The 24,404-nt window shown below is 35.3% G+C and overlaps 1 protein-coding gene across 1 annotated transcript in view; it reads right to left on the bottom strand.

The window, feature by feature from the left end:
* Window positions 1–22,729, bottom strand: part of LOC129243419 (uncharacterized) — a 122,654-nt gene extending 99,925 nt beyond the window's left edge. Inside the window, exon 1 of the mRNA XM_054880397.1 lies at window positions 21,680–22,729. Coding sequence (XP_054736372.1) covers window positions 21,680–21,989 — 310 coding nt within the window. The 5' untranslated portion in view covers window positions 21,990–22,729. The remainder of the gene's footprint in view (window positions 1–21,679) is intronic.
* Between the last annotated feature and the right edge of the window lie 1,675 nt (window positions 22,730–24,404).

Below are 24,404 nucleotides of genomic sequence, written 5' to 3'. Positions count from 1 at the left end.
TTTATTTTATTTTATTTTATTTTATTTTATTTTATTTTATTTTATTTTATTTTATTTTATTTTATTTTATTTTATTTTATTTTATTTTATTCTATTTTATTTTATTTTATTTTATTTTATTTTATTTTATTTTATTTTATTTTATTTTATTTTATTTTATTTTATTTTATTTTATTTTATTTTATTTTATTTTATTTTATTTTATTTTATTTTATTTTATTTTATTTTATTTTATTTTATTTTATTTTATTTTATTTTATTTTATTTTATTTTATTTTATTTTATTTTATTTCATTTTATTTTATTTTATTTTATTTTATTTTATTTTATTTTATTTTATTTTATTTTATTTTATTTTATTTTATTTTATTTATTTATTTATTTTTTTTTTTAGCTTAATCCATATCTCGGCTATTGCCGGAGATTACACACATTTTTATTAAATGCTTAGACACTAATCCAGTGGACGATATAATTATTGGAATTATATTATTTTATTTTATTTTATTTTATTTTATTTTACTTCATTTAATTTTGTTTTATTTAATTGAATTTTTTCTTAATTGATTTTTTTTTAATTTTGTGTCATCATTTTGTGATTATTTAATTTTTGTCGTATTTAATTTTATTGAAGTGTTTTTTATTTAATTAGCTTTATTTGTAATCCCATTTAATTAATTTATTTTTTATTATATTCAATTTTTTTAATATCGCTTTATTCTATTTTATTTTACAATATTTTCACTTTTTTATTTTTTATTTTTGTATATTCTATTTAATTTGTTTATTTCTTTTTTTTATATAATTTTATTATAATTTCTGCTATGAACAACCATCCTGCCTATACACAAATCTATGGCTGTAAGTATACACTTAAGTACATACTAATTATTTCAGTAACAAATTAAGTAAAATCACAACATATTAAACGGCATTTACCACCACCACTACCTCCACTATTCACGGATAGCATCGGCAGCTGAGCATAACGAGCAGCGAAATATGCCAGCAAAACAGATGTTAATAACTCATTAGCATCAATTACAGACATATACTTGTATATGTATGTGTTCATAAATTCCAAAGACTTGTACCAACGACCACTAACAACAACATAAACGTTTATTAAGTGTGCGTTCATGGCAGCCAAATTAAATGTCGTTTTGCCAATTTAATGGCTTATAATGAATTCACAGAGGTGATCCGTACACTTTATTACATACATACATATGATACATACCCATGTCATGGAATTTTAAGCATGTCAGTTTCGATAATTCACCACTATTTGACACTCAATGACACTGTTGTTATTGAAATGTGTTTACTTTTGCAGGTGGGACCGCTTGTAAAGTGATTTTTTTCACATACAAAACTAACAAAACAAACGACTTAAAAAAATTATCACACTTAATAGGTAAATAAAATTGTTTCAAGCGTGCTTGGATTTTTTACTGATTTTCATTCTAATAAAGAAACCTATTGCATACCCCCTGACTGTGGTTATTTTCGCATAACCGATTGTTGCTTCATGGGGCTTAAGACGGGATTCACTTAGTTCGAAGTAAATAATAACTGCATCGGTTAAAGCACCCGCTCATTCGTAACAAAATCGTACAAAAATTGTCTAGAAAAATCACTGAGTTAGAGAAAGAAAGAAAGAAATTAGGCCAACAACGAAACTGAAACTACTCTCAAACTTAACTCCGTTTGTTAATAATTTATTTGACGAGTATCTTGCAAAATTTTTTAAATCAGTGTCATCTAAGCGTTTTGCATAGAAATATAGGAGTATTATATAGTAGTCATGGAAACGCTGTGTCACCAAGCTTCAGTTTTTAATTAAAACCATTAAGTCTGAATTATTTGCGGAAAGTTTTACTTCTGTAATGGCTGAAAGTCATCGAAATCATTAAGCCTTATGTTTAGTATTTCCCAACTGATGGAATATGTCGGGCGTGGTTTGGCCGATTGAAATCTGGTGATTTTGGTGTAACGGACAAGGAACCTTCATAAAAAGTTTGAAAATACAGATCTGAAAGGATGACTACTTGCAGACCCATGTCGAACAGAACAACTTTCCAATTGATAGGCAGCTATATTACCTACACAGCACCACAACGATTGAAATTACTAGGAATGTTTAAAGCGAGCTGAAAAGTATTTAAAGGCCTTTTGAATGAATTTGCACATATGCGTCAAGAGGGAACCAGATTTAAATACAATACTCGTACGATAGCTTCAAGAGAAAAGAAGCTACACTAAACTTAGAGAGCCGCTATCATCGACGCCTACATCAACACCAAAGCTCGGTGTGGTCAAGTCGGTCTCATGTTTTTGAGCTGCGCAAAACGCAAGGAAACTGAGACAAGACACTATTAAATCATACCTTATTAAATAAATATTTCACCGACAGAGCTACAACACCAAAGATTTATTTTAACAAAAAAATTTCACTTTCAACAAAATACGGGACATTTTAACAATTTTTCTCAAATTAGCTGAGCTGCTGCTCCTAAGAATTTCATTAATAATGGTCGCAAGAATTTTCCCAGAAAATAATATTTTTGCGCTTCTTTTCTAGAAGTAACTCGAAAATTGCCTGAGAGATGGGCTATTTAAAGTTTAAAGAACGGAGGTTGTTTAGTTTTGATCGAGATAAAATGAGAAAGAGTGGAGTAGAGTAGCAATTTTTATGGTTTTCATGGCCGCAGATATACTTTTTCCCATCTGCGAAATAATTTTTCTTCTCGATTTGCGCCGTAAATGTTTAAGGGAATTTGGCTGAGCTCATCAAAAAGTCTTCACGACAGTCACAAAGTCGCTGCCTTTACTTTTACATGAAATCAGGCGTATTTTCTGCCGAGCAGCATCTGAGGCACTAACATGTTCATTTCGGCGCTCTCACACGTTATTCGAGATATTTCGAATATATTCCTTAAACATCATTAAAATCACAACCTTATGACACACACAAATGTAGGTATTTTTTAATAGAGTTATGTGAAATTCAGAGGCAATTAAATTTGTGACAGTTTTCAAGACTGAAATGTTCACCAATGTGAATGAATGAATGAAAAAACTGAGGTTGGCACCTCGACCTTTTGGTATTTTGTGCCTTCTACTCATCACAGTACCTCACCCACACTCAGTTCCTTTAATTAACCTAAGATAGGGCTCGATTGGGCTGGTCGTATGTGCCTTACTTCCGGCCGCATCCGGCCGAGATGTCTCAACCTTCTTCGCGCTAAAGCGTCCCATTCGAGAAGCAGATGTGCTGGAGTATCCAGAAACTGGTCGCAGAAACGACAGAAATCAGTGGACCATATCCCAATCCTGTACAAATGACTACACAATCTAGAGTGACCTGTGAGAATGTCCATTAGCATTCGCTATTTATCCTTAGGGAGGGCTATGAACTCCCCGAAGCATTCACCAATGTAGTTGACTTTATAATTTCTGGTTTTGAATAAAGATCATTTTGCACCAATTTATTTTACCACTGCTTTCTCCTTCATACTCGAAATATTGCAGTTAGTATCATATCTCCGCGAAATTAATTACCTAACTCTGGAATAATTTTGTAAAATATTACAGTCTTAGAAACGGCAGTAAGGTAGTGCAACTTTTGGACAAATAAATCGAAATGCTGACATGAGACAGGGTATACAAATATTTCACAGTGTTTTCCGACATATGCTATAATAGATTTTGTGCCACCTCCGGAAGGCAGTCATAGGTGTGACTTTTCTCGACGTCGGGTGGCTATTGAAAAAAATGTGATTATTTGTTATTGTATAATGACCGGGAACTTGTGATCACACCTACAGTAATACTGAAAAGAAGAGAAAGATGTGTCTTATGCCATCCAGGTAAACATCAACAATGATTTATGATTAGTGATTATTTTCGAGAAACAAATTTTTAAGTCATAAATATTTATAATAATTGATAAATATAATAGGAAAGCGTTGAATTTGTATAAAAGTTCTTTCAAATAAATGATGGATACCGTTGACAGATGCATACGCTTTTAAATATTTATTATTTGCGTAGATACTAAAACATCACAAATTTGCTCACGATTATTTGTGATTTAAAAACACTTATTTCGAGGTTCAACAGCAGTCGGCAGTAGCCAAATCGATTAATAGCCACTAATAGCGATTAGCGGCTGCGAACAGCATAAACGAGATATTATTTCCACATTTGAAAAGCGTAATGCAGGCCGCGGCAAAAGCAAGTATTGCATTAAAAGTTGCACTCTGTAGAGATAATTGGAGATTATATAAGAATTTTAAACGCTACTATGAATAAAACTACACTGATCGACAAGGTTTTTGTCACACGAATGCTGTATGCCTCATATTACTTTACTAACTACCCTCATTATAAAACAGAAATTATTTTGTTTTTCTATCAGCAACAGATTTGTCGTGGGAGCTTATAATTTTTCTGTGTTTTCCGCTAATATTACCGTACATGGTGTCGAATTGCATCAAGTTTTCCTTTGAAACAGTGCGTGAGTTTAGCATGCGTAATTAAGCTGCACTATTGGCAGCTTAGTCAGTAGAATGGGCGTACATCCCAATAACTTCTGCGGCACAACACCGCCTCTGTGAATGTCCTGCACTTCACAGAAGCCGTGCCAAATATCTTGGCGATTATTTCTTCCAAGATGAAATTTCGATGAGAAATTTGCAAAACGTTTCATTTAAGGGATTTGTTACCTTCTTAAAAAACTCTAAGTGGTTTAAGCAAACTTAGATACGGGATGCAAATCAAATGCAGATATCACAATGGGACTTAGGGCCACCTAATATCTTGTCTTAGACAAACAACCTGGGGAACCTAACCTAACCTAGTGGTGAACTGACTTCCAAAAGCTAACGACCAAATTTCACTGGAGAAGCAGCGTTACTCATCAAGGTAGAGGTAACACATCTCAAATATGCTTAACGCCACGGGCAAAGGATCTTACAGCTTCGGCAAGAGGAAAGCGATAAATGCTTTTAGAAGACCCATAATTTGAGGTCAAAATGTACTGTAAAGTGTGGAAATGTAGATGCTGAAACTCGACCACTTCCTCATTATGCTGATTTTTCTAGTTATACAGGGTTTGATTGAAAAGTAATGAGCCTTCCCGCGCGGAGCGTCTGCCAAGCGATCAACCAAATCGGCAGGTGGGGGAAAATGATCGCTGGACCTTCCCCTTCCACTAGAAACCGGTCCCAGTTCGCTGGCAACAGCGTGGCAGTCAACATCGATCCGCGCGTGAAAGCTGTTTTAAAAGTGTGTTAGGATTTTGCAGTGGCGAAAATGCAGCGATCACCCCCTATCTGTAGTGCGAGATAGTTTCACTTTTTTTTATAAAATTTTTAGTATCTGACACAAAAAAATTTTTTCTTCCACCTTAATAATAATAAGTTTAGCTTACACCCTTTAAAAGATATTTGGCCGAGCTCCTCCACCTATTTGTGGTGTACGTCTTGATATTTTTCGAGGGACATACAGTTTTAAGCGAACTCCGAACGTCAGATATCTTTTATGAGAAACTTTTTCATGGCAGAAATACATTCGGAGATTTTCCATTGCCTGTCGAGGGGCGTGCGCTAATAGAAAAAACTGTTTCTATCATTTTGGTGTTTCATGCACTGAGATTCGAACCTACGCACTCCCCAATGGTAGTCACGCACCAACTCATTCGACTATAGTGGCCGAAAAATTTTTTTTAAATTGAAATTTAAAAAATAAATAAATAAAAGAAACCAAGTATAGGTTTGCCATTGTCTGGCGAGGGGTGGCCGCTTTTAGAAAAAACTTTCTCCATCTTTTGCTGTTTTATGCCTGGTGTTTCGAAAGAGGAGTATGGCTAACTATCAAAATAAAGTATGTAAGTACCAAAAAAGTGGCAAAGTGACAAATAAAAGCTCATTTCTGTCGGTCAGTGTTAACATTGACCGCTGTTATATAATTTTGTCCTAACTCGATAATGTAGTGTTCTGAATCATAAAGCTTGAACCTTTCCTGGTTTGGTACCTTAAAATCTATTATTGAAATGGTTATATATTAAATAGAGCAAAGGGCGATTTTGCCGACAATATGACGTCTTGCAGCGTTTTGTTGAAAACACATATTCTTAATATTAACAACATCAATATATCAACAAGGCGACATCTATAGCCCCGGTTAAGTTAGAAAAAATGATATGCCAGTGCTCAGCGCAAGAGGAAAGAACTGGCATTCCAATGGATAGCCCAAGCATTTGAAAAGTTGTTACAGCGGTAAAGTCTCTTAAAAACGACAAGGCTCCTGAGCACGACAACATCTCGCCTGAATTGTTGAAAGCGGATCCCGTGGTCAGCACGAGCTTAATACACCCATTGATTTGGGTATTCTGCATAATATGCAACTTGTCAGATGAACTGAAGAAAGTCGCGATCGTATAAATCCCTAAGAAAGGCAATCTGACGGAATGTAAGAACTGGAGGGGCATTACCTTGTTCAGTATGATTAACAAAATAATCGCACAAATCATAAACAAAAGACTTTCAGCTGTGCTGCAACCAGAACTCAGACAGGAACAGGTGGGCTTCAGAGCGAACTGTTCATGCATCGACCACATCAACAGTCAATGAGTCATCGTTGAACACTCAATTAAGAAGAGGACTCCGCTCTATCTCGTCTTTGGAGACTTCCAAAAGGCGTTCGATACTTTATATCACGGCGCTATTTGTAACGCCCTCAAATGCAAAGGGGTCTCATTGATTAAACTTGTCGAGGCACTTTACACGGACGCAAACTATCGGATAATGTACGAAAAACTTCTGGGTGATAAAATCAAAATATTAGTAGGTATACAACAGGGATGTGCTCTCTCGTCATTTCTTATTAACATCGCTTTGGACGTTGTCATGAAAAACGGTTCGTCATCTGGAGGCGGTATTATCTGGGGACTACAAGGGCGCCTTGCCAATCTTGACTATGCAGATGTCATCTGTCTTCTGCCCCACAACTATCTTGACATGGCAGCGAAGATTCAAGCAGTGCGAGAAGCAGCTGAGAAAGCCGGAAGCAGCGTTAAATTGGTCTCTGGAGGTTCGAGCGATGATGTCAAAAGCCGAAGAAAGCTGTGGCGGCATTTGGCTCTCTGCAAGCAATTTTGAACACATCACACATTTCACAGCTCACAAAACTGCGAATTTTTAATTTAAATGTAAAGTCGACTTTACTTTATGGTTGTGAAATGTGGAACGGGACTTCAGCTGACACAAACTCATTACAAGTTTTTGTAAACAGATGCCTTCAGAAAAGTCTCAAAATATTCTGGTCAAATAATACCTCGAATACAGACTTATGGGCGAGAGCTCAGCAGAAGCCAATACTATTGTATTAAAGATCCGAAAGAGAAAATGGGGCTGGATTGGCCATATTATACGCAGAGGAAATACTGACTTAACAAGGCTCACCATGGATTGGAACCCCCAAGAAAGCCACAGACAGGGAAATACAGCGAATGCCTGGACAGAACTGGTGGAGTCAGAAACCGGCGCCATGCACATTAGTGGGAATGAAGTTAAGATATTGTCGCGAAACCGATCTGAATGGAAGATATTCCTTTTTGCTATGTTTCTCACTGGAACTCTAGGAAGTTATGATGGTGAAGCCGAAAAAACTAACTTTCTAACATTCCATTGACGGTAAGCGCATTGAGCTATTTTTCAATACTTTCTCTTACACCCGAAACATTTAACGTGCACCTTTACTTCTTGTTATATAATATCTTATTCCAAGCTAGCCGACTACAATTTTTGATTAACCTTTTTTCCGGGCTCAATTGGGCGATTATAACGAAGAATAAAAATCATTTAACCCTCCGTTGGACACCTTTTTTAAAACTTTCAGTTATGCACCCGGGTCTGACCTTTTTTAGTGCTTTTCGAGGATCCTCTTTAAAAGGTCACACCATAAATCGATAAAAAATTAAATTTTAAGAAACTACCTAGAAGGTCAAGTCGTTAGCTACAATAGAAATATGTTAAATTCACGTCAAAAGCGATTTGGCCAGATCCGGGTGCTTAACGGAGGGTTAAAAAAATGTGTTATATACTACGTTTATATTATATAAATGTAGACAAAATGTGAAATGTGGAAAAATTTTTCCTAGACTTATAGAATTGGTGTTAATAAGTTTTGGTCTTCAAATTTTAAAAATATTCATAAAAAATGTATGATATGTAAAATGGAAAACGTGAGCCGCATGCAATAAAATCGAAGATGAAGATTTATGTAACATAATTCATTAACAATTAGCAACCAATGCGAAAAGCGACGATTCGATCGATTTGCACATAAATAAATGACGTAAAATTGCCATAAGTACGTATGTATGTATGTGTGTTAGAACTTTGCTAGAGCAATAATTTGCACTGATTTTTTACTGGTTCGCAGTACGTATTTTAATATAACTCGAAAAGTTATAGAAATTACACTATTAAACTTTAAGGGAATACTGAGCAAAGTCTGAGCTGTTAATAAAAAATAAGAAAAAAACTAAGGGGAGCGTGATTTTCACAATTGAGAAAACATTTTTTTCCTAAAACTTTTAAGCAAAGAACACATTTTTCCCAACAGAATATTTTTCAAAAATGAAATGAATTCTTTAAAATTTTGAGCCGAGAAATGGAATTTGAAAAAAAAATTTTAAGAAGTATATTTTATCCTAAAAAAGTATAATAATATGTCATGATAATATAAGATATTTCACTTTAAAAACTTTACCAAGTTTCTCAACACTGCATAAGAATCAAATTTACAATACTTTTTTCAAAATTTGTTCATTTAACTTCTATTATACTCAAGTCAGCAAATAAACCGATTTTCAGAAAAATTTAGAAAATCTTCTACAAATTTTAAAAATCGTGGATTTATTGACAGCTGTCAAACCTACAAACTGTTAAAAAGAGGTTAAAACTTGAAAACCCCTGTCTGAAGTTTGTATTGGTACAAGACATTTACTTTAAGTGACCGACTACTAATCCCGAAAGGATTAATTAGACTTGACAAAATTGAAAAATTTAAACACATATTTCTTATCAACCCAGTCCACTTGGTTACTTTTTTTTTAGACACTAAATAATGCCACAGCAAATTTAAATTTGCAACTCTAATAGCTCGTAAAAATTTAAATAGAGAAATAATTATAGTAATCGTTCAGCAAAGAGTTAAACAAAAGGTGAGGAAATGACGCTGACCAAGGCGAATGTGCTCGCTGAACCTCAGCAAACAAAGAAGTATCTGAATAATTTTTATCGCTTCGCATTTGTCATATTCAATTTTAATTTCTTATTTTACAGTCATTTCATTGCTGATGCAGTCAGCTGGAACAGCAATAACGAGCACAGCCACAGACACAATTAGGGATGTGCATAGCAGCAGAAGAACAAGAAATACGTCTGCTGAAGTAAAGTTAGCCAGTTTGGCGAATACCGAATGTTTGGTGTTCTTTATGCTGCTTGCGCCATGGGTCTCATCTCCGCTATTCTCAAAAAGGGGTGATGCACGAGCGCATGCAGCATAAATTTAGCGCAACTATGAAATAAATCTTTTCAACACTTTTTAATGATTGTGAATGGGAGGAAATATACGTACAAGTACATATATATATGTATATATATATATGTATTAATATTCATATACCCAGTAGGAAACATAAATCAATTATACCAGACCACGTAAGAAGCAGACAGTGTATTTGTAATCGAGTTTAGAAAAATTAGAATAGTATGTGTCGTCACTTCCTTGGTTTTTCTCTTTTGTGTTCACTTCTTTGTTTGTTTACATTTTTTGTGTTGGTTTGTTTGCCATTTAGAAGTGATTTTATCAGCGTAAATATGCATAAAGAGAAGTATAATTCAGCTCATATATCCATTTCAGCCACTGTTTTATTAAATTTTAAACAATTTTCCATAATAAAATGTTTCTTCATGCGTTGTAAAATCACTGATGATTTCTGCATTTTCACTTCGTCGTTTAATTCCTTGTAGTTTCTGACAACAACAAAAAAGTGGTGTTGAGAAAGTGACATCACGTTTTTGGCGTTTTTATTCTCTTCCTCTTACGTGATCTTGTGACGTTGGTTCTCGAGTCGGAAATTTCGTCGTGTATGACTTTTGTGACGTATGAGAAGATGCATCCAACAGCTTGAACGCAATTAAGCATCCTTACAAAATTATAGTAATTACACAAAGGCTCCATTTGGAATTGTCAACTAAAAGAGAACTGGAGGCATGCTGGCATGCAGCTCAAATGCAGCGAACGGCAATCTTTATTTGGGCTATACTAGAGAATATAACTGTACTTTTTTTAATTCATTGTACCATATTTCGTCACCCCTCTCCTTTCTTTTTTTTAACACATATTTTCCTAAAAGATGCTAAAGATAGCGCGTGAAATCAAAGATTATAAAACGATTATGAGAGGATAAAAGGCATGAAAGCATTTAAGGACTACAAAAAGATAAACGCAGTCATATTTGGTAAGGTTTGAAATTATATTTTCGTAACTATAATGCGGCTAAGAAAGCCGCAGCCTCCAAATTTGGTGAGTATTCTTACGGGACATTGTCCGTTAGGTGGTAATGCGGTGAGACTTGGGATTGCTTCAAATCCTTGCTGCAGAAATTATCTGGAATCATCTCAGCACCTTTTTCTCAGCTGTCCTGCTCTCGTCGGGCAAGGATTCATACACCTGGGCTGTCACTTTTTGGCTACAACTGCGGATAATGCGGGTTTAAACATCACACACCTGGTGAATTTCATCACTAGCCTGAAGCGGTTAATACAAATATTATTAGCCACTGTTGGCCGTCATTTTCTAAGCCAAAGCTCCTTCTTCCTTCTTTCCACCTATTGGGTTCTTTTTCCTCTGTTTCCCTTCCCATCAGAATGGACGAATTTTGATTTTTTGTATAGATTTTGTCAATTGAACTTTGCAGAATGCCTTCAAAAAGTGCGATTTACGGAGGTATATATAAAAAGAAGTGAAAGGAGTGTTAAGCTCGTTAAAGCCGAAATTAAAAAAAATATGTTTCACACAAGAATTTAATTTTATTTCTTCTACTAAGACCAACTTCACCACTCATTATTGTTTCTAAATCTTTCATGGCATTAGCCTTTACTCTATCCTTATACTCTCAAACTGTTGTACTGGTCTTCAGTTCGGTCCAGGTTGAAATGAGTGGAATTTGTCAGCAGACCTCTTCATGCAGTTGATGTTAATAGATTGAAATCTGTTCAGAGGGCGCTTTGCTTTGCACTCGATGACATTTGTAGAAACAAGTGGGATAGGTTGCTTATTAACATCGTTGCTTATTGATAAATTGTAAGTTCTCTGTTGTCGATGTCATTGCAGGCTCTATTGATTGTCCGCACCTGTGTTGTTTTAATGTTCCCTCCCGTAGTTTTCGTTGTAATTAATTGAGTTTGTGGGTGTTGCAAAAACTATTTATGGGATGAATGATCCTGATGAGGGCACTATCTCAATTTAATGCTTAAGACTTTGGAGTTTTCTTATTCTAAAATATTTAAAAATCTACCCCTAAGGCACTTGTCTATTTTTGTTTTATTTTTGTTATCTGATATGTACTTATACAGGTATATAAATTTCATTTCGCCTGTAAAAAAAAAGCCTTTGTAAAAAGATGTCATTAGATGCATAGGTACCTACTTTAAGTCATACGACACAGCGCATGAGTTTACTGGAGTGCCAAGACGAATTCATATATTCTTTGTTTCATCAGCTTGCTGGTGCCTGATTGCCAAAGTGAGAGTATTTGTATTTTCTTTCCATCTTTTTCTTCAGCTAAAAATTTACGTGGGGTATTGTACGAGGCTCTCAATGCATTTGCAAGAGGCAACTGATTTCATGACATAACAATATTTGTACTCATATCATAATTGTATTGTTTTTCTTTTTAATTGGTATTCACGACCGAGTGCCCCCGTTCTCCTTCTGGCTACGTCATAGCCAGAATTACTCTAACGGTCGTCGCAATCTTAATAGCCCAACAAATTATTGTATTTATAGAAACGATGCCACTTTATATGGCCTAGCTGGAACTCATAAATCTACTCAATGAATAGGTGAATACGATTGTAGAGAGAGAGTGAGAGAGGGGGTAACCGAAACTCAGTAAACAAATGAGCAGATACGAATCCATGACTTAGCTAAGACAGCACCGTGAGAAAAAAAGGGGTTGTCTGTTAAGTCGGTTTACTGACGATAGTTTAACGTGACAACGTCATAAGAAAATATTGATGGAATGGTTGCAATTTTCAAAACAAAATTTTAATTTTATTTGTTTGATAGATATTTTGTATGGATATAGAGGAGGAGGTAAATGGAATTGCAATGGAATAGGTCAAGTTACATTTACACAAACGTGAAAAATGACGAAACACTTATCAAATTCATGAAAGATATCTTCAATTTCGATTGTGCATCAGACGTTAATAAGTCAACAACACTAAGAGGCATCATCATCGATTTACCCTTTTTCAAGACACTTTAAACTCGAAACACTCCCTTTCATTTCCTACTTTTTCTATCATCGTCCTATTCTCAACAGAGAAATGGTTCATTACCATGCACACAGGAAGAAGGCGTAAGCAAATACAAGTATGTGAATTTATATACAAATGCGCATATACATACATATACATACATATATATGCTCACTCAAGTAGGACAGAGCCAGATGTCGAACGTTGCCGAACGCGGGGGCCGATTGTGCTCTTTGTCGTTCGTTCCGCGCTCTCGCTTGCAGTTCAAGCACATTAGCTTACATTTGCTTGCATACGGAATAGATTCATATATTTGATATGTCCATATGATTTGTATGCATCTTTACATATAGATTTGTTCTTTGTGCGCGAAATTGTATATGTATATGCATGTTTATATACATATATGTATTAGTATACAACATATCTTATAAGGTATATGGTAAATATTACCATACATTTTTTCCTTCATATATAATAAAAAACTTAATAATAATAACATTAAAACAACAGGTATTATTAACAAACTTGGTTTTATTTTAAATTCTTCAAGTAAATCAAATTAATAATAATCAATAAGAAGGCATATGCAAGTACAAATACGTGAATTTATATATGTACATATGCGCATATACATACATATATACGCTCACTTAAGTAGGAGAGAGCAAGATGTCGAACGTTGCAGTTCATTCAAGGTAACGACAATGAGCAAGGTAACGACAATGAGCAAGGTAACGACAAATGAACAAGGTAACACTAATGAGCAAGGTAACGACACATTTTTTCGTGCGTGCAGCCGGCTAAAGCGAATTATAAGACGTTATCACGTCAAAAGATGCATCCTGAAATATGTAGTGCCCGGATGAATGGTGACCAATTCCAAGGGGGTATTGGGTATAAGCGTGTGAGAGTAAACGTGAAATGGGCACATGCAGTAGCACGTAGGGTTAAAGAGAGTAATAGAGGATAGTAGCGAGATTTGGCTAACTTTTCTATGAAGCAGAAAGATTATAGTGTGCATACACATACATACATACATACATACATATGCAATTCATTTAAATACCAAATTCCGAAATGAGAACGAGAAGAAAAAGTCTCGTTTATCATGCATACAACTGATGCGACACAGATTAAATGCAAGGACACTCTACATATGCCCAACATTCCAACAGACGAGCCAATGAAGCGCTACCGATATGCCAAACGCATACATACATACATATGTACATATAAAGCTCTACGTATTGAAATCATATGAGCGTAGGTATGTATGCTCTCGCGCAATACGATGTGCAATCATTGAAGGTGAACTGCATTTTATGATGGACGCCGTCCTCCCTCATTAGCTTGATCGAGATGTAATGACGAATGCTACGCATTCGTTTCATGCTTTAGCGTTATTTAATTACTTACGCGTAAGTAACGCAAACTGTTTAAGTTGAGTCTCAAATAACTTAATTATATCGTTACATCAGCGAGTAAAATACCATCATATTTGGCATCAAAGAGATCATTTAAGAAATCTTTACAGATTAATTAGCTTATTTCGATCAGATTTAGAGAAATACTTCCATTAAAATTTTTTTTTTTGTTTTCGATTATTGACTTTTTACGATTAATGCTAATTTTGAACAGAAATATGGAAATGTTTTTTTATCGGCTTGCGGAGTCTTGACTGTGGTCACCCTTCATAAAGTAATTGGCCGAGCTTCTACTCCCATTTTCGGTTAGCGTCTTAACTGAGTTCTACAAATACAGGGACCGTCTTCATTGGGCAGACGGTTTCCATGAGGAGTTTCTTCATAATCAAAATGCACTTGGGACTTTGCCAATAAATTTAGGTCTGGCTTAGAGAATTGGAATACTTTAATTATAGATTTTATTTAACATCACACTTTAATCTAAACAAGCAGTAATTTAATCGCAAAAAGTAATTAACTACAATAACATATTTGAAATACAACAAATAAAATTCTTCGATTCATTTCGGGACGGTCCCCGAAATAAGATTCCCAGATTCCTGAAAATTGGCATCCTTAGTTCACAGCCAACTAAATGGTAGATACGAACTAAATCGCTCGATGGCCTTGGCGTCTGTTGTTCCCAATTTTAACTAAACTAACTAATAATTTTAAAGCGGGTTCAATCTTCTGAAACCCTTTTCACGGCATGTCATACAAAAACGCGCTAGGTTTCCGCTAATGAGAATTTTTATATGAACTCGTAACTTCCGTATGAATTTTTTTTTTAACTTTAACAGTGAGACCTCGACATAACGAACCTTGATAACGCCTGGAAAAACCACGTCGCTGCAAAATTGTATGTATAAAAATTTATTATAGATGTAACGACGAAGTTTTGAGTAAGGGAAATTTCACTGTATACCAACGGTTAAAGAGGCAAAGGCTTCTAGCGAATTCTGAATATGTTGACTGACAGTATTGTTTTAGTTGTTGTCAAAATGAATTATCCATTGAAGCTTAAGTCGATTTTCTTACGCAATAAAACTGCAATCAAAAGGCACCAAAAATTTTCCGAAGCGAAACATTCTACGCTGCATTTAATATTTGAGGATTCGACATCTGTAAAAAAAACCTACGACTTACGCAACTGCAGTCACTTTTCGACGGACAAATATTTTGGCTACTAAACAACGACAGCCGCCGTAGGCGAATGGGTTGGTGCGCGTTGATTAGAATATGCTTGCAAATGTTTCTTTCTAATAGTGGTCACCCCAAGGGCAAACAATGGCAAACTTTATAGAGTGTTTCTGCTATGACCTGTAGGTCCCTCCATTCGAGGAAGGACATCAACCTGCATGCCGCAAATGGAGCTCGCCCACACACAACGGCAGTGTATGAGCCAATTACTTGACATTTATCTATTTTTTTGACCAACTCTTTTGTAGTTGCCAAGTACTCTCTTTACACGCATTTCTAAAGCAAATGGCTTTTCATACCTCGCGTACAAAAAACTCGAACGGGTTAATGTACACAAATAAACAAAGTGTTTGTTTTCGCGTTGTCAAATAAGCTTACGTCAAATATTTATGTGGAATAAAGTTAAATAGTTTAATAAAATTTGGCTATAAAGATCTTTCATAAATTTTGCATTATGGTAACATCAAGGTTTTGATATTCTATAAATAAATAGAAGAGTTTGTGCAACCCCTTTAAGATCATTATAACGAGGTTTTACCTCACCTCTAAACACTATTTCAAGTCAAAATTAATATTGCATCAAACACAGAACTGAAAATACCCACCTATGCTACCCTAATGGCCGAGAAATCCAATTAATTAGAAAAATTGCTTGTGTGTGTCTCTCTATTTATTATACATTCCACTTGAACAAATAAAATGATTTTGAAAAACGACTTTAATTAAAATGTAATTGCAAATTATTTACCCATTCAGAATTAATTGATGGTCACGTTTTATTTTGCATACCGCCATTGCACTTCAAATAGTGAGTAATGAACTCGAACTAATAAATAGCAAACTAAAAAACTTCCGACATCAAACAGCAAATTCATTGAAGCAACGAATATGCCCCCATTAACCTTCATACAAATAAAATTTCGGATTGAATGTTTTGACCAGCAGCGGGGCACAAGCAGATGCCACTGCAAAATCATAAATCAACGAACTTTTATGTTCACAAAAATTGCTAAATTGTGTTTATATGCCATACAAATTAATTTCGAAAATTAACTACAACAGCAATAATTAAATTGAACTCAATTGAAAACAAAAGTTATTTATTCATACTTAAGTTTATCACTTTTGTTTTGTTTTTATACACATAAAAATGTATATGTACATGTATGTGAATGTGAGTAAGTGTATGTGGTAGAGGAACTATTGAGTAAGAATGATTGCTGGTTTTGTTGTGCTATTGCTTCACTTAACCTACCTGACTTCCTAAGTAGGCGTCAATACATCGATTTCAGCAGTGCGAAATGTAAAAGCTGCACACTACTAAGTCGCAATCTATTTTCTATTTCGCGTCAAATTAAAATACATTCAGCGATAAAATAAACAAATTGAAATCACTTCAAATCAGCTACAATTCCACTCGAGACAAGTGGATAAAAATCGAAAAACAAATAAATAACAATTCAAGAACAAAATAACAATCCGATTGAACGGAGTAGTAAACCCAGTGAAGTATACAAAACTTATGTACTTATACGTAGTATATTAAATGTGAGCGTGTGTATGTATGACAAGCCGTTCTCGAAATGGCATGCCAAATGTGGGGGCATCAAGGCTACTGCGTACAGCTCCAACCACCAGGCCAAGTTGCTATTTAGCAACAAAAATAAACCACAGTAGAACGATTTCAACACAATCGAATATAAAAATGTATATGTGCGCGTATGCATACAGATGTGCTTTATAAATGCATATATGCACAGGGTCTTACAAGCCCGAGCTGTTTTAGGCGTGTTTTGACAGCTATCACAGTTCGATTTCTTCTCTTTTTGAAGATGTTACTAAAAAATCTACAATTGACTATTATTATTACTGTTGGGGGTAGCGCACTGCGACCTGAGGATCTACTGATACCACTTCAAAGATTTATAGAATGTTTTTTAATCATATTTTCAAGGGGAACTTTGTTATTAACCCTTATACCCCGGAATTCATTCATTCATTGCGCCATCCAATATTAGATGATCACCCAAAATATAGGGTTTTTCAATAAGGGCGGGTAGATGTTGAAATGGAATAAAATGTTTGCTGTGTGGCACGTAGCGCCGTCCTGCTGGAACCACATGTCGTCTAGGTCCATATGGTTCAATATGGGCCATAAGAAATTGGAAGGGCCACCATGGCTACCGAAAAATGGGCGCAATGCGCGCAACGTTTGCGTTAATGAACACTCATTTTGATAATAAAGTTTTATCATTTTAACGTGCTGTTCAATCGTGTAACTTGCCATGATGATTTGGCATAAACAACTGAATAATAAACAAAAGATTTGACAGATGTCACCAAAACAAAATGGCTGCCACAGGGCGCCAAAATCGACCCGCGCCAATTGAAAAACCCTTTATTTCGGTGCAGGGCAATTCTCAAGTGAAATTCCCTAAAATATATTATTTGGCTGACTCCGTAAATATTTTTGCTGATTTTTTCAAATCCAATTATGCCGTGGACTCAGAAAACACCAGCTATGATTTTTGGGTTGATGCTCCCAAAACCGTAGACTTTGGATTGTTGTCGTTATCTGAACAAGATATTATTAATGGTATTTTATCTTTACAATCCTCCTTGAAAAGGGACATTAATGGAATATTTTCGTTTTTACTTAAAAACTGTAGATATTCACTTTTAGACTAGATTAGATTAGGTTAGATTTGTGGGGGTTGGACAAGACCATTGTACTACATAGAGATAGAAAAGATAGAAGGTGGATGGTAAAAACGGATAAATTAGTTTGAGGTGACTCTTCCACAAATCTCTTGGATCCATTGATGAATTTTAAGAGATCCGGAAGAGGAAGAGTGAACTTTGTCCATACTCAGTGTATCGCAACCCAATATCCTAAGTCTGAGTTATTCACTTTGTTCACTATTAAGCTATATCTTCAATATTCACTATCTACTGGAGTTTTTATTGCCCGTTGTAAGTTGGCGTCCATCACTCCAATCTTCACCATGGATTTGTTGATGGACGATCTGCTGTTACCAATTTAGCTGTTTTTCTCAGTTCTGTGTCTTTGAGTTTAAAAGTAGGTCTGAAGTTGCTCCCATGTACACCGATTTTTTGAAAGCATTTGACACGGGATCGCACAAAATCCTCCTCTGAAAATCTGGGCTTTGCTTTTATTGCTTTGCTTTTATTGCTGAAATCACGAAATAGAATCTCATTTGTTGAGATTGGATTGTTACCTTAATTACAAGAGAACTTGAAGAGTTTAATCGACTTCCTAGAAGTCTTGATCTTGATTTTACGATACCAAGGCCTTTGTTTAAGTGACTTATTGTATCTTACTATTTGTCAAATAAACTCTCTATTTAATTTTAGTTCTTAAGTGTTTGATATTTTACCCTGTAAATCTAGTCAGTCAGGATGTTAGCATTCAATTAAATAAAGAAATTAATTCGCTCAACAACCGTATAAATCATTGAAATCCACTACGTGAAATCGTCGTTCGATCGTAAATATTGGCCCTTCGTTATAATTGTCCAACAGAATCCGGAGTAAAAATTGAGTCAGGAAACAAAAGATATTCAAATTCAGCTGGAAATGCGTGTACTGTCAACGGATTGTAACATCGAGTAATGTTAAAAGCTTTATTTATCAGGTGTCCGTTAGTTATTTTTCAGCTAGAAGCTTTTAACGAGTCATAACTCATGATCTGAGGGTGACATTATGCTTCAAAAAAAGTTCTGTGACAGTTTCATATTTGAAGTAAAGATAAGAAAAGAGATACATTTGCAATAAGAGGAGCAGGCCAAAAAATGTGTACTGTTTATAGGTCCAGTATCAAATACAGTAACGAATGCGAAAGCAAAGCGCTGGTTCCAACGATTCAGATAGGCCAATCCTGGATGCTGATAAAGTCACTTAAAACGTCGAGTAGCACCAGCATGTGAGCATTTATTCTATTTTCCAGGAATTGAAGATTAAACAGAACCAGTTGGGACCACTTGCATGCAAATGTTTATTTAGTCGTCGAAATAATGTGAGAAAAAAGTTGGAACAATTCAAATTGTTGAAAAAGTGCTCTGAAAATTGAAGAAGTGCTTTCCGCAAAACAGTGTAGCATTTCTCACGCCCAAACGAAGCAATCAGCTAAATAAAAGGGAAATTTCAAATAAGAATAACTCTTCGATATTCTGCAGCAATTCGTCTAGCGAGATTGGCCGTTTAGGCGCCTTTGGAATGTTTTTTGTGGGCACATCTCTGGATTTATGTGATTAAACCAGAAGCTATGAAATATAATTTTTGGCGCTAAAAATAGAGCCCCAATTCCGCCTAAATGGCATTAAAATTTTTTCAAAATAATCTTCTTATTCAGCGTGGATATTTATAATTCATTACGATAAAATTCTCATTTCAAATGCATACGCGAATATAAAAAAAGAAACTCGAAGTTCAAATACCCTGTTTTAATATACATACATACATGCATTTAAAAATATTGTACTTACATATAACCTACATGCATATATGGGGTTCGAAAATTTTTTAATGAGCTCCTAATTGTGATTACTAACTTACTTTTCAGGCCAAAATTTTCGATCTGAATTTAGATTTGACAATTAGTAATGTTAGCCATATCAACATTCAGCTTTTTTGAGAGAGAAATGTGTACATGTGCACTAAAAAAGTGTTCTGATTGCTTTTGGTAATAGTAGTTCGCACATAAACACGTATATATTTCATTGTCATCTGAGAGAAATTTATCGCATACTGAAGCATTTCAAGGTACAAAATTGGTTGGAGGTAAGTGAGTGCAGTAAAATATTCAGCTGTCACACGAAAAATTTACATTATCAAGTCACTAAGGAAATTATTTTTGGCGAATGTTTTGATGTTATAAATGCTCTACCTATATTACTAACGCATACATATATCCATGCTTATATATATGTGTGTATATGCAGGTCAGATTTGATGAACAAACTACGTTTAATTAACTCAATGGTTTGGAATGTTTACAGAGGTATTGTTATTGCATGAAAAAAACCTTTGGAATCTTTTTTTATTAAGTACTCTTAAAATCAGGATAATGCAGCAGGAGGATAAACGTATCGACATAAATTCGATTTCATTTTCTCAACAACTAATTAAATATTTATTTAGCGCTAGAGAATAGGTGGAAATACAATAAATTATTAAAAAATAGAATAAATTATTAAAATCTTGTTCAAGTAAACCAATGGTGAGTATAGTGATTTGAAAAATTTTTAAAACATCATTGAGAATAGAATTGAAAAAACTTCTCTGCACAGGAAGAGCTGATTTTTTGAGAAGTCGGATGCTCGGGGGGTATGGGGTACTTTTTCCCCCGGGCCCGGAGTTTTCAGAGGGGCCCGGACTCGAGGGTAATTCCAAGAAATTTCCTGCTTGAAAAAATATAGTAAATAATACTTCTACCAGAGTTCCGTCACAGACTCTTTCTCAGCAGCTCTTAATTTTGCTAAAAAATACCCTTCTGATGTGTCGGAAGAAATCTCAATCAATGTGTCACTTTAAGAGTGTGTACAAGGCGAATTTTACTGGAAATTCGGAATGTTGTATGCCTCCGTTCGACTTGTTGAATGCCATCACAGCTAAAAACTTGGATACTCTGTTCCCGAACATCTGCGTTGCTTTGCGAATATTCTGCACCCTGCCAGTATCGGTTGCCGGCGCCGAAAGATCGTTCAGCGCTTTATCAAGGATCAAAGACTACCATCGTTCTTGTTCAACTCAGAGTCGAGTAACAGGATTGGCAACTTTGTATTTGGAATCTGAGTCAGCAAAGAAAACTCGACCTCGATGATATTATAAGAGCTTTTGCCTCAGCTAAAGCAAGAAAAGCAAAATTCTAAGCATCGTGGCAGCCATTTTCAAATATTTGTAAGGCTCACAAAATGAATAAAAAATTTTAACTTTTTCCAGCTGAGTTTTTTATTTCAGATTTTCTAAAACTCATTTTAATCAATATTTCATAATTAATTCTATCAAAAATTTTATCAATGAGTTTTTCAATGTTTAAATGTTATATCACTATAACATAATACGCATTTTGATAAATAAAAAAAATTTGAAGGGGCCCGCATCTCAAGTTTCCCCCGGGGCCCGAATACTCTCTCCACGGCCCTGCGTATGAATGTTAAAGGCACATCTATTTTCCACCGCAATTTACTATAATAACAGAGCCTGAACGGCAATATTTTGAACCTGTCAATCAGCTGTTTCAAGTTTACAAACAACTAGAAAAATTCTCTCTCTAAAAATTACCTACCAAAAATGTCCCACCAATTAATCGCATGTTTAAACAGGTTCTCCTAAGTTGGTAACACTGATTTCTTCACTCATTTGAAAATGATTTTGTTCAATGCTTTATCTAAAACTAAAATATTTATCAAAGTATTTATGCCTACTAACCGATTCGTTTCACATGCACATCCCGATTAAATGACACGCGTGGACCACCATTTGGGGCTGTTCCCGCCACTGTCCCTGCTCCCGCTGGCATCGTCGATGTTGTTGCCTGCCCAGTAACACCAACACCACCACCACCACCACCACTCGATATTTGTGTGTGGTGTCCCAATTCTGTGGCAACGTTTGCTGCGGCTTGGCCGAATTTCGTTCGTGGTTTCGCCAACGGCTGTGTGGCGTTCGAAGTTGTTGTCGCTTTTTTCGTTAGATTTGTTGCAGATTTTTGTGGCAAGTTTTGATTTTGTACAGCCATTATATTTTTTAATTTCTTATTATTATCGTTGTTGTTGTGGTTGTGGTTGCTGTTATTATTGCTATCTTTATTATTGGTGCGATTTATTTGGCAGTGCGCATTCGCACAAGCGCACAACAAACTACACTACTTCGCACAAGTAGTCGTAATTATCGATAGGAAAAGAGCGCACGAAATGATTGCGACGCACGCGATCTGCCAACTCGATGCGGTTGAGCGGAAGGTACTAAATGTGAATTTTACTGGGCCGCAATCATAGGAGCCCCGCACGCTCTACACTGCACGCGAAAGTGTACATATGTATGTATGTATTGGCAAGATTGTGTGGCAGAGTTTTCGATTTTTTCGTTTACACTTTCAGCTGCGCGCTTTTGAGGCTTTTGAGGCCACCGCATCCGTTTCCTACCTTTTGCGATTTTATTTTCGTTTTTACTTGGCCCACTCGTAATTTGTCGCCACTTTTTCTTTATGCGAGTACGTACTGGTGTGGCCTATTTGTTTTTTCGTTCACTCTCACTCATCAGCGGATATTCGTAGACAAGGAATGGTTTTTTGCCTATCGCACTTTTTTTTCAATGAGATTACATGAATTTAAATGATGTTTTCTGTTTTTTGTCGTTGAATTCAGCTGCACGTACTAAGTCATTTAATTATTCAATATCTCATTCCAGTATCAAATTATAGTGGCTGAAGCGATTGAATTGCCGTTTGGTGGGCTGTGTGGCTCAAAGTTGTTGCAGGCTGAAATTTAGAAAATGAATTTGCACTTTGAGTTCCTTCAGTCTGTAGCATTTTCAAAAAATGTTTGGAGAGTTTTTTTCATGTTTGCATATTATTTGGTAGTAGCGTTTTTAGTTAGTGGTTCGGTGAGTACAACTTGATTGTTTCATTTGTTTATTGGTGAGTGAATTAGGTGACTGAGTGAGTGGGTGAACAGCTCGAAGTTGTTATTAAAAATCGCTTAATCATAGTAAGAGTGTTCCCGAGCGCGCAAGGTTTTCATTAGCGTATTACTGAATTGCAAATGAGGCGGTGAGGTGTTATGATAGATGCATATACTATACATAGATATTAATTTTTTCTAATTTAACTTTTTCCATTTCCGGTGTTTACTAATATTTGGATATCATTTCCTCTATGGCTTAATTACAATGATGATTTTTTTGCTATTGTTTATCTTCCAGAGTGAAAGATATATCCCGCGTATGAATAAGCAAAAGCGCATAAAATTTGATTGATGGCTGGTGATTGGAATTATTTTCTAAATGTATTTTATTTTTCATTTCCCCAGTTATATCGATTTTATATTATTGCATGCGCCTACGATTTTTAATTTCATACGCAGTTATATTTAATTGCGCTGACTTATTATTTGATGTGGTGTTGATTAGCAGCTTAGGTAAGTACATACATACATATTTACATTAGTTAACATTTCAGATTTGGCTAAGAGAGGTTGTGAGCAGACAGAGCAGAGAGTAGCGCGCGAAAGTAAAATTTGTTAAAATTTGTAAGTAATTATTGTTTTTAGTTAATTAAATGAATAGTTGGAAAAGATTTATTGAGTATTTAAAAAACCATTTATGATATGCAGTTATTTATAAATATTAAATAATTAAAAGTAATAATAATTTTCTGATACTCCTAAAATAATTAATTTCAATACATTTAAGAATAATAATAATAATAACATATGGGCAGAATTTTAAGAAAGTGTTGTTCAGTATCCTTTTCATATTAAGAAACTTATTTAGTAGTTTGCATTACTTCCTCTTGTTAGCCTTTGTTTGTCAGACTCAACGGCTGGAATTATATTAGTGGCTTCTGTCATTTAACAATAACTCTTTTCCAATATTTTTCACTTAAAGTACATTAAATAAATGAAAACCAGGTTTGCACTTCGACCTTTTGGTTTTTTGTGCTCTCCACTCATAACAGTACCTCATTCAAACCCAATTCCCTTAATAAACCTAAGATAGGACGGGGTCGGGCTGAGCGTACGAGTACGTGACTTTCTTCCGACCGCAGCCGGCCAAGATATCTCATACTCCTTCGCGCTATAGCATCACATTCGAGATGCTGCAGTCTCCGGAGACTGCTCGCAGAAACGACAGGCGTCAGTGGACCATATCCCAATCCTGTACAGATGACTAAGCAAACTGCAGTGACCTTTGAAAATGCCCGTGCGTATTCTCAGTTTGTCCTTAGGGAGAGCTATGAGTTGTCTCAACCTCCTTTAATTATACCCCCCAGTAAGGACTTAGCCTGGCGTATCCCCATAATTTGGTACCAGCTCACGTCTTTTGGTCTTAGCTTTTCATTTTTCTCAAGGAATGCTGTTGTCCCGCAGCAAAGAAGAGCTCGGCTCTATTAATAACGAGGCTGCAGCCTCTCTAGCCTATGCATCCGCTACTT

This window comes from Anastrepha obliqua, chromosome 4, assembly GCF_027943255.1.
Source record: "Anastrepha obliqua isolate idAnaObli1 chromosome 4, idAnaObli1_1.0, whole genome shotgun sequence".
Taxonomy (NCBI): domain Eukaryota; kingdom Metazoa; phylum Arthropoda; class Insecta; order Diptera; family Tephritidae; genus Anastrepha; species Anastrepha obliqua.
This window is presented reverse-complemented; position numbering and strand designations above follow the sequence as displayed.